General features: G+C 42.2%; 1 protein-coding gene across 1 annotated transcript; it reads right to left on the reverse strand.

Moving 5' to 3' along the window:
• Positions 1-1,573: 1,573 nt before the first annotated feature.
• On the reverse strand, positions 1,574-10,704 carry ZNF285 (zinc finger protein 285). The gene is given in 7 exon segments (XM_063620993.1): positions 1,574-1,922; positions 1,924-2,070; positions 2,072-2,729; positions 2,732-3,019; positions 3,022-3,201; positions 7,009-7,135; positions 10,690-10,704. Coding segments are annotated over 7 exon segments (1,764 nt in total).
• Positions 10,705-11,829: the final 1,125 nt, after the last annotated feature.

The raw sequence follows: 11,829 nt of genomic DNA on the forward strand, positions 1-11,829 counted from the left end.
CAATGAGTCTGAAAGAGGTTAAGTATCTTCTTGGGAAGGATGTATTCCAGGCTCCAGGCCTAGTCTTACATGGCCCAGTAGGGTTGAAAGACTGTGCCCATGCAATGGTCTTTTCCTAAGACAGTTGAACAAAGTTCCAAGTCTGTCTGTCTTATTTTACCCATCTTTAAGAAGCACAAAGGGGATATGAGAAAAACAAATGCTGAAATGAAAATTTTAACTGATATCTTACTTATCTCACAAGTCGTGTAAAGAAAGAAATGATATGGTTGAATATTAGATTAGATGGTTTAATGATGTTTTGAGTGTTATATATGAGCCATGATGAGACCTAGAAATTAAAGTAAAAATAAAAAATATATAAGCCATGAACATTCCTCATATTCAGTGACAGCCTGCCTGCCACACCCAGAATTACAGAGACACTCATAGACCTCATGGGATGCTCCCCTATGTCTCCCATCTCTTCACCACCAGCCCTCAGGGAGTCTCATGTCTCCCAATTACTCTCCAATCATCCCTAGATTTCTGTAACAGTCAGGCCCTGACACCCATGTAACAACCAGAAACTCAGGGACCTCACAGGGCTCTGGCCCCATGTCTCCCAGCTCTTTACTCCAGGCCCTCAGGTACTCTCCTGTGTCTCCCAGATTGTCTCTCATAATCCCCAGCTTACTGCAACATTCAGCTCCCCAAACCCAAGTATCACCTATAGACACAAATCTCAGGGCCCTCTTCTATCATGTCTCCCATCTCTTCACCTGCAACCCTCAGGGACTTTCCTGTGTCTCCCAGCTCCTCTCCAGCCATCCCCAGATTTCTCCTTGGGTAAGCCCCTAACACACAGGAGTCACCCAGAAACTCATAGACCTCACTGTGCTCCTCCCTTATCTCTGTCACCTCTATACCACCATTCCTTAAGGCCTCATCTGTGTCTCCCAGCTATTCTCCAAGCATCCTCAGTTTTCTGCAAGAGTCACCCCTCAGCATTCAGGAGAACCCTAGAGATTCACAGAGCTCACCAGATTATTCCCCAACTACCTCCATCTACACAGCAATGGCTCCCACATATTCCCCGGGGGCCCCACACCTATCTTCCTTTACACTCAGAGACCCCCAGGGCCTCACACTCACTCCCCATTATCATCATTCAGCTGTAAGTCCTTGCAAATCTCCTGGCCAACGTGATGCATTTACCTGCCCATTTCTCCACATTCCTGCTCAGGGTCCCACACCTAGCCACAGAAGAGCCCCTTCTGCATTCCAGCATCAAATACAGGCTTGTCCTTCTACTTGCTACTGCCACACACTTGCCAGCAGAAGAGGCGCATCTAATGGCCAACATCACCACCCAGGCAATCATCACCCCTCAGCTGTGCAGGGGGACCCTCCTGCCTGCCAATGTGGCTGCTGGCGCCTGTGCCAGTGCAAACCCCTGCCTGTCATGCTGACATCATCGATGGCAGCTTCCCTGTCTTTTGCTCCCCCAGCCCTCCCAAAGGCTGAGTTAGCCTCTATCATCTGGAATACAGTGTGGCTTCCGTTTTCCTAATTGAACCCTGACTTACTATGTTTATAATGTTTCTCTCTGCTCATGTAGTCTTTGATGAGTCAGAAAGTCCTTGCCACGCTCACAATGTGTGTACTGTGTCTCATCTACATGCACTCTCTGATGGGCAAGGAGGTACGAATTACGACTGAAGCCCTTACCACATGCCTTACACTTACAGGGCCTCTGTCCTGTGTGGACTCTGAGATGAACATGAAGATCTGAATTCCGACTGAAGCCTTTACCACACTCATCACATTTATATGGTCTCTCTCTGTTGTGATCTCTTTGATGTAAGTGAAAATATGAACTGTAACTAAAGCACTTTCCACACACTTCGCATTTATATGGTTTTTCTCGAGTGTGAACTCTGATGAGAGTGAAGAACACAGCTATATGCAAAATCCTTTCCACACACATTGCATTTGTATGGTTTCTCCCCTGTGTGGACTCTCTGGTGAATGTGAAGGTGTGTACTTTGGCTGAAGCCCTTTCCACACTCACCACACCTATAAGGTTTCTCCCGTATGAAACCTCCAGTGGACTTGAAGAACAGAGCTTGAACTAAAGCACTTGCCACACTCACTGCATTTGTAGGGCTTCTCTCCAGCGTGGACTCTCTGATGGACAAGAAATTTCGAGCTCCGATCAAAGCCCTTCCCACACTATTCACTTTTATAGGGCTTTTTCCCTGCGTGTACTCCCTGATGAATACAAAGAAGTGACCTAAATCCAAACCCTTTCCCACATGCATTGCATTTGTAGGGCATTTCCCCTGTGTGGACTCTGTGATGGTTGTGAAGGAAGGAGTTGCACCTGAAACCCTTGCCACATTCTTTACATTTGTAGGGTTTGTCTCCTGAGGGGACTTTCTGATATCTGGGAAGGTCTGAGCTCTGTTTGCAGCCCATAGGCCATTCGTGGAATTCATAGGGAGTCTCGCCAGAGTGGGTTTTACAATGAACGATAAGATCTTGGCTCTGACTAAAGTTCTTTCCATACGGGTCACATTTATAAGATTTTTCTCCTAGGTGAGTGCTGTGATGGACACGAGGATCTTTATCATCTGCAAAAGCTACCCCACAGTTATTACATGTGAAAGGCTGTGGTAATACATGGGCCACATTATGTTGTTCAACTGTTGATTTCATACCAAAGTTTTTCCTGCAGTTGGGATGTCTCCTTTACATTCTTGGGACTCATGATGATCACGTGAGGTCCAGTTGAGGCTGTCATGCTGAGCACATCTGTACAATTTCTCTTCCATGTAAATTCCCTTATATCTTCCCTGAGAGTTCTGGGGCTCGGTCATTATGTTGGCTTTCCTCCACGATTCTGGGGTAAGAACCTGTGTCAGGCCTTGCTATGCTGTGATATCCTGATTTTTGATAATGGCATTTACTACATAGTTTTCATTTTCAGAAATCTGAAGAGACATGCCTGCCCACTCTTCACAGAGGGAAACATTTTTAAATGTGGGGAACGCTCTTCTTGAAAGTTCATGATGTAATCCTGACTCCCAGTTAAATCCCGGATCCTTTGTTTCCAAATCTGCCAGCAATGAAGCACTTCTTGTGAAACGTAACTTAACCCCTTTGCCTGAAGATTCAAAATGTTGTTTTTAATCCCGTCCCTTATGAGAAGAAAGAGAACTTGGCTAAGAGAACAAGTCAATCATCTGTCCAGAGGTTTTGAGAAAACGAAATATGATGGGGTGGGAAGTTGTCCCTGCCTTCTATTGACATGTGAAACAATTAGAGCCACAGTAATTCTAACTAGTGAGCTGCCAATTGGAAATCAAGTGTTGTAGGGAAATTAAGAGAAATCTTGGCCAGGTGCAGTGGCTCATGCCTGTAATAGCAACACTTTGAGAGGCTGAGGTGGGGGGATCACTCAAGCCCAGGAGATCAAGACCAGGCTGGGCAATATGATGAGATCCCATCTCTACAAAAAAATTAAAAACTGGCTCAGTTTTGCCTATGATCCCAGCCACTGGAAATCTGAGGTTGGAGGATTGCTTAATCCTGGGAGACAGAGGCTGCAGTGAGCCAAGATTGTGCCACTGCATTCCAGCCTGGGTGACAGAGCAAGACCTTTCCACCCCCACTTTGCAAAAAAGAAAAAAAGGAAATCTGAGGAAAAATTTTTGAAGGAAGAAATTCACCTCCCTGCTATAAGAGTAGTCGATAAAAAGCCTTTAATAATCTTGCTACAAAAGGTATGGGAAAGGCTCCCATTTTATGTAGTGTATGTGTGTATATAAATAATACATATTGATGGAGTGTTTTTTATATGTTGGGCAGAGTAAGGGACACAAAGGGTCACAAGAGGTTTCAGAAACAAGCAACAAGTCCTATCTCCTGATAACTTCTCTTCCTTCACATCATTGTCATATGGAGGACTATCACAAATGTTTGTGTACAACCTGCACAACTGTACGTGGTGAGCCTAAAGGGGATGGGGATAAAAAGGCAATGGGGATTGAAATGGGGATAAACACTGTGAAATATGGTCCTGGCGTTGTGCGGGGATGCATGTGTAAACCTCTGAGACAAGCTTTAAGAGACATCCTTTTTATTTTCCCCAAGGTTCTTTGTCTTCATGAAAAGATAGAGACCACTCAGACCCTACAATCCATTTCCTGAAGTTCTGCTCTTTTAAGTTATCACAGAATCTCAGACAGCCATGACTATGAGAATGGGGAACAGATACTGTGGCACCGTCAATGGCCTGGCACCCAGGGAAGCGAGACTATGGTATGTAACAAACAGGGGGCTGAGGCAGAAGAGGATGATCATATTCTTGGGACCCTAAGATGGGTTTCAAAATGGCATGATTATCAAGGTCAAGTCCCACTAGATACTGCTTCTGGTTCAAGGTCCTTTCTGGGTTGTTTTATTGAAAGTGACTTTAGTTTATAAGATAGTATCAGGGAAAGGGAGACCATGAGCTGCCCTGAATAGGGTTTAAGCAATGGTTTCCCAATTGTTTTGATTGTAACCCACAGTAAAATCAGCATTGTGACTCAGTAGGAATAGGCAGAAACATCAACACAGACTGCTTACTAAAACTTGCTCCGCTGATAGTTACATACTATGTGCAGTGTACTTTGATGAATTCTTTTGTTTTCTGTTCTATTAATCTATTTTGCTTTTTAAAAATTGCTAGTTATGACACAGTAATTTGATTTCAGGACTCATCAAGAGGGTTTTATCCTGCAGTTTGAGAAACAACTGCAGGGATATGCAGACTTATGCGAAAGGTCCTGTGTCTACAGTTTACACTTTGGTTTCACGAGGTTATTTATTAAAAACACAGGACTTAGGACCAGATTAGGAGGGTTCAAATCCTAGTTCTTCTTATAAGCTGTGTGATTGTGGGCAAGTTATTAATTATGTGACTCAGTTGTTTCATCCATTGATATGGTTTGGCTGTGTCCCTACCCAAATCTCTTCTTGAATTGTAACTCCCATAATTCCCATGTGTCATGTCCCATAATTCCCACATGTCAGAGCCCCCACACAGAGTGCCTACCAGGGAACTGCCTAGTAGAGCTGTGAGAAGAGGGCCACTGTCCTTCAGACCCCAGAATGCTAGATCCACTTACAGCTTGTACCGTGTGCCTGGAAAAGCCACAAACACTCAACACCAGCCCATGAAAGCAGCCAGAAGGGAGGCTATACTCTGCAGAACCACAGGGGTGGAGCTGCCCAAGACCATGGAAACCCAGCTTTTGCATCAGTGTGACCAGGATGCAAGACATGGAGTCAAAGGAGATCATTTTTGAGCTTTAAGATTTGACTGCCCTGCTGGATTTCAGACTCGCATGGGGCCTGTAGCCCCTTTGTTTTGGCCAATTTCTCCCATTTGGAACAGCTGTATTTAAACAATGCCTGTACCTGCACTGTAGCTAGGAAGTAACTACCTTGCTTTTGATTTTACAGTCTCATAGGTAGAAGAGATTTGGCTTGTCTCAGATGAGACACTGGACTGTGGACTTTTGAGTTAATGCTGAAATGAGTTAAAACTTTGGGGGACTGTTGGGAGGCATGATTGGTTTTGATGTGAGACATGAGATTTGGGAGGGGCCGGGGCAGAATGATATGGTTTGGCTGTGTCTCCACCCAAATCTCATCTTGAATTGTAACTCCCACAATTCCCATGTGTCATGGGTGGAACCCAGTGGGAGGTGACTGAATTATGGGGGCGGGTCTTTCCTGTGTTGTTCTGATGATAGTGAATGAGTCTCATGAGACCTGATGGTTTTAAAAAGGCGAGTTTCTCTGCATAAGCTCTCTTCTCTTGTCTGCCACCATGTGAGACTTGCCTTTCACCTCCACTATGATTGTGAGGCATCCTCAGCCACGTGGAACTGTAAGTCCATTAAACCTCTATCTTTTCTAAATTGCCCAGTCTCGGCTATGTCTTTATCAGCACTGTGAAAATGGACTAATACATCCATAAAAGGGGGATAATAACAGCAACTATCTGTAGTAGTCTGTTCTCACGTTGCTAATAAAGACATACGTGAGACTGGGTAATTTATAAATGAAAGAGGTTTAATTGACTTACAGTTCCATATGGCTGCGGAGGCCTCACAATCATGGTTGAAGGCAAAGGAAGAGCAAAGGGACGTCTCACATGGTGGCGGGCAAAGAGAAATCTTGTGCAGGAGAACAGCCATTTATAAAACCATCAGATCTCATGAGACTTATTCACTCTCATGAGAACAGCACGAGAAAGACCCCCCTGCATGATTCAGTTACCTCCTACCAGGCCCCTCCCACAACCTATGGCAATTATGGGAGCTACAGTTCAAGATGAGACTTGGGTAGGGACATAGCCAAACCATATTTTTATCTCATAAACTAAACTTAGGTAATACCTAACTGTATATGAACCTCTGAGAAATGAAAATGAGGTTAGATATTTATCAAAAAGTAATCAGATAAGCCAACACTTAGATTACACTTACTATATACCCGTTAAGTGTTGACTATTGTAAGTTCCAACCAAACCAAAGTTCTCCCATGATTCCATTAACACTGGTTTATCCAAAACATTGGATAAACATTGACTTTTCTCCAGAAGCAACCAATAGATCAAGGTCTTTGGTGGTGTGTGAATTTTATCCGTCTCATTCTGAGAAATATGAGGAAAGAATGAAAGCCTAAATATGTGAGGAGGGGAGGGAGGGCTTACTACCTGCATTGAATGCCCACGGGCTAGGGGTGCAAGATTTGGGGAGAGCTCCCTCACCAACCCATCACAAGAAGCCACATCCTCACACTGATCTGTAAAAGCTCATTAACTGCAGGGTCCTAACTTGTGCATGCAGCTCTTAGGAGTTTTCTCTCCAGTGGTCAACGTTCTCTTTGTGATGTAACTGGAATATTCTATCTGGTTTGAAATGATGATTTGAGGAAACAGGTCCAGTGGTCTGATGCTCAGTTACTCACTCACTGAGATGAGGTTCCTGAAGTTTTCCAGCATCACATCTTGGTACAGGTTTATCTGGGCTTTATCTAATAGTGCCAGCTCTTCCTTGGTGAAGACTACAGCCACATCCTTGAATGTCACCCTTTCCTAAAACATCAACCACATGCCACATCCTACACAAATGACAGGTGTTAGTCTGTTTGGGCTGCCTTAATAAAATACCATAGTCTGGGTTAGATTAAACAAACAAAAAAAACTTATTTCTCACAGTTCTGGAGATTGGAAAGTCTAAGATGAAGTACCACCAAGATAGGTTTCATTCAGGTTTCTTCTCTTGGCTTGTAGACAGCTGTCCTCTCACTGTGTCCTTAAATGGCAGAGAGAGAATGAGAGCAAGCTCTGTTGAGTCTCTCTTCATAAGGGCACTAATCCTATTGAATCAGGGATTCCCAAAGGACAATATTAATCAAATTATAAAATATGACCCAGGACATAGGCGCAGATAAATCTATACTAAGGTGTTGTGCTGATACACAAGTCCAGTAGTGCTTCATGAGTTCATTTCCCATCACACAGCAAGGTCTGGTATTTTCACTTTTTCATGGCAGATTAATCTATTTTTATCATGTTAAAAGAAAGTAAGAAGACAGGGTAACTTAAAGCATTGGCTCCTAGATTCAAAAAACAGAAAAGGGAAGAGGGAGATTATTAGGATAATTTAGAACATTTGGATATCCACTAAGTATTAAAAAATAATGGTATCAATGTGAAATTTTCTTGAGTATGTTAGCAGTAATGTGGAAATGTAGGAAAATGCTCTTATTCTTAGGAGATATAAGCTGACATATTTAGGGATGTATTATAATGATGCCTGAAATTTATCCCAACTGCGTCATCAAAATAAAATATAGATATGTGTGTGTATATACATACATTATGCATATGTTTGTGGGTGATTGTTAACAATTGGTGAATCTAGGTGAAGATTACACATTATGTTATTCTTTCATTTTCTCGATAAATTGAAATTTCTTAAAATAAAAGGATGTGGGGAATAATTTGATATTAATAACCATCTCCTAATCAAGAAACCAATTTTTACATAAAATATTTCTATTGCTGCATATATCACACTGCTCAGAGTTAAGTATTTCCAAGTATGTTCTCTCAATAGACTCTGCATCTCTAAATAAAGGAGAGCTTTCAAACGAAAGTTGTAAGCAGTTACAAAGGACTGCACAAAGAATACGTTACTAACAATTGTCCAATTACCAAAATCTGACAATGATTAAAAATAAAATCTAGGGCAGTCAGCACTGTTGTCCTAATTGCACCACTCTCTCAGTAGCACTACTGTATGCCTTCTTCTGTGGGAGGCAACAAAATTGAATTGGAGTTAATCGTTCAGGAAATACAGACATCCTGAAGCCCACTTGGGGTGTTCCAATATAGGGAGAAGGGGTTAGGAATAGCGGTTCACCCAGCCTACTCCCCATTCTCCCTTCTCTGCCTCAACTATAGAGCCTGGAAAAACAAAACACTCATTTCCCCACCACCCTTGTAGCTGGATGGATCCCTTGTAGGAATCCTAGGCAGTGACTGCCATAGGATGCAGGTATAAGGACAGCCCCCAAATATTAAGAAACCAAAATTTATAAGCCAATAAATACATGCAAAAAATCTTTAAATCTTTTCCTTTATGAAGTATTCTTGTAAAACCATTTCTGAAGAATTCTTGTAAAACCTTGAACCTGAATTTATTCAAGCATCTGGTGCTTCCACTTACAAGAAATACTGTGGATAGAGTAACACATTGAAAGACACCAAAAGGAAGCAAACAAATGCATTCCAAATGTAGGAAAGAAAACAGGACACCAAACTTGGTTTCTACAACACGTCAATAGCAGGAGAGAATAAAGTAGAGGGGCAGATTTCTCTAGATTAAAAGAGATTATGAGATATAACAACCAACTATATGATAGTATAGACATTGTTAAGATCCCATTTGAACAAACCAACTGTTAAAATTTTTTTGAGATAATCAGGGAAGTTTGATTATTATCTGGGTATTAGATAATACCAAATAATTATTGATTATCTCATTAGTCCATTTTTAAGGAAATATATACTAAAATACATAGAGAATGTGGTAAATTAGATTGCTGTTTAGAAATATCCTCTTCCATGCTCACCAATCCCACTAAAGGACCAGAGTGTGTTTCCTTACCCCTTTAGTTTTGACTTGGTAATGTAACTTGCTCTGGCTACCAAAATGAAGCAGAAGGGATAATGTGCCAGTTCTAAGCCAGGGCCTTGAGAAATCTCACGTGTCCACTTGCTCTCTTGCCCCTCTGTCTTCACTATGAGGACACACCCAAGCTAACCAAAACCAGCAGAGTGCTACCAAATATTCATGGCATTGGCTTTAGGTCCAGGCCATAACCATTGAGGACACTGTTACAGGAGGCTGGAAAAATGGTGACCTGGGTGATGTAGTGGTGAACATTTGGTAAACTGTTAGTGTAATTTAGAAGATAGAAAATGTACCTAATGAATCTTGGACTTGGGCAAGATGGTTTCCAGGCAGGATAAAAGTGTGAGCTCATTCATTTTAGTTGCATATATAATAAGGTACTCTACGAAAGTGATATGCTCAGAGAAAAACCAATACCGTGTGAAATAACATGCCTCTTTCAAATACTTTGGGAAAGAAAAAAACTGAAAAAGAGATTAAGCAAATCTCTTTGGCAAAAAGTTAATTGTTGAAACTGCATGATGGGTACTGCAAACGGAGGATCATAATACCCTTTGCTGTCTTTTGTGTATTTTCATCATTAATTTTTTTCATGATTAAAAGAAAATCCTTCTGCTACACTGTGATGGCCTTTCTAATGTGTCAACTTGGCTAAGCTACAGTCCTCAGTTATTGAATCAAACACTAATCTAGGTATTGCTATGAAGATAATTTGTAGATGTGATTAAAGTCCATAATCAGTTGACTTTAAGGGAGATTATTCTAACTAATCTGAGTATGTCTGATTCAATAAACTGAAAGGTCTTATGAGCAGAGCTGAGGCTTCCCTGGGAGGGGGAGAAATTCCACCCACAGACAGTAGCTTCAGTCTGTGTCCAAGAGTTCCGGCCCACCCTTCCTGAGGGGCTGCCCTGTGGATTTTGGACTTGCCTAGTTAGCCCCCATAATCATATAAGTCAATTCCTTACAATTAATCTTTTAAAATATATCTCCTATGAGGTCTGCCTTGCTGGTTGAACTCTGACCAATACATACCCATTCACATCTTGCTGCTTATGGAAGTGGAGCAGCGACATTTAGAGTATGGTCATGTATATGCTGCCCATGCACTCGGATGCTGCAGCAACACCAAATTGCTATAAAAGTTTCTGAATTTACTCTCGATTCTTTTTCCCTCCTGGGGCAGTGACAAGGAGTTCATGGACTGGTACTGGTACGTGAACCACACTTAGAGTAGCACCAAAGTAGACATCTTGAAATCTGTGAGTTTGTTTCTTCACTTCTATAAAGGGAGTCACATCACCTGCCTCACAAAGTCATTATGAGCAGATAAAGTACCTAGTACACAGTAGTCACTCAAAAAATGCTGACCTCCTTTCAGAAAACAGAAGTGTCTGGTTCCTCAGAATGAACAGTATATTTAAAGTGAAAGAAACCCTTAACTTACCTGGAACTTAATCATACCGTCTTCCTTTTGGAAAGGGCAGAATTCTGGAAAAGCTGAACTGCAAAGAAGAAAGCATCCATGAGATCATGGATCTAACAAGTTGTGAATGAACATTGGTTCCTTCCTTATCTGTACAAGTTTCTCACACTTACTCCTGTCCCTAGATATCATCTCTTCTCCCTCTGAACAGACTAAACTCCTACCTCCTCAAGACTTCCCTAGATTTGTCTCCAGTCCCTCAATCTCAGACCACTGTGTAACTCCTGTCTCTCTTCTCAAGCTTTTGGGTCAAAACATGCACATTCTTTTCCATTGCTCAGACTTGTGAATGAACTGACATAATCTACATCTGAATTCCGCTGGAAAAGAGGCTCTGGAATTGCTGATTAAGAGAGCAATGTCAGGGCTGGGCACTGTGGCTCATGCCTGTGATCCCAGCACTTTGGGAACCCCAAACGGGTGGATCACTTGAGGCCAGGAGTTTGAGACCTGCCTGGACAACATGGTGAAACCCTGTCTCTACTAAGAATACAAAGTTAGCTGCGCATGGTGGCGGGCACCTATAATCCCAGCTACTCAGGAGGCTGAGACAGGACCATCACTTGAACCTGGGAGGTGGAGGCTGCAGTGAGCTGTGATTGCATCACTGCACTCCAGCCTGGGCAACAGAGAGACACTTTGTCTCAAAAAAAAAAAAAAAAAGGAAAAAAAAAAAGAGAGAGCAATCTCAGGATGACAGGGACCTTCTGCTATTTCCACTTTCACTTGCAAGACTTGATCTTGTATGGCCAGGCCTGTGGTGTGAAGGACTTGTAGTTAGCCAAGACATACAAATTAAATCCCAATTTTTATTATTATGTTAATCAATAATACAAATTTTGAAACATCTACAACTTGACTCTTGTCTTCCTAAACTCTCTCTCCAGCACCCATTCTATCCCCTGCTTTTGCAAGTATTGATGACACACCTATGACATATAAGACACATTCTCTGCTCTGGAAATGCTCACGGTATACTGTGCTATAAAGGTCCTCAGACTGCAGGTAGACCAAAGTGGGTAGACAGAGGCCTTCTAAGCTTGCCACTTCATATACACTAAAGCCCCTTCCTGTTCTGCTTGTATCAGTGGATTCCCTTGC

Source organism: Symphalangus syndactylus, chromosome 17 (genome assembly GCF_028878055.3).
Source record: "Symphalangus syndactylus isolate Jambi chromosome 17, NHGRI_mSymSyn1-v2.1_pri, whole genome shotgun sequence".
NCBI lineage: Eukaryota > Metazoa > Chordata > Mammalia > Primates > Hylobatidae > Symphalangus > Symphalangus syndactylus.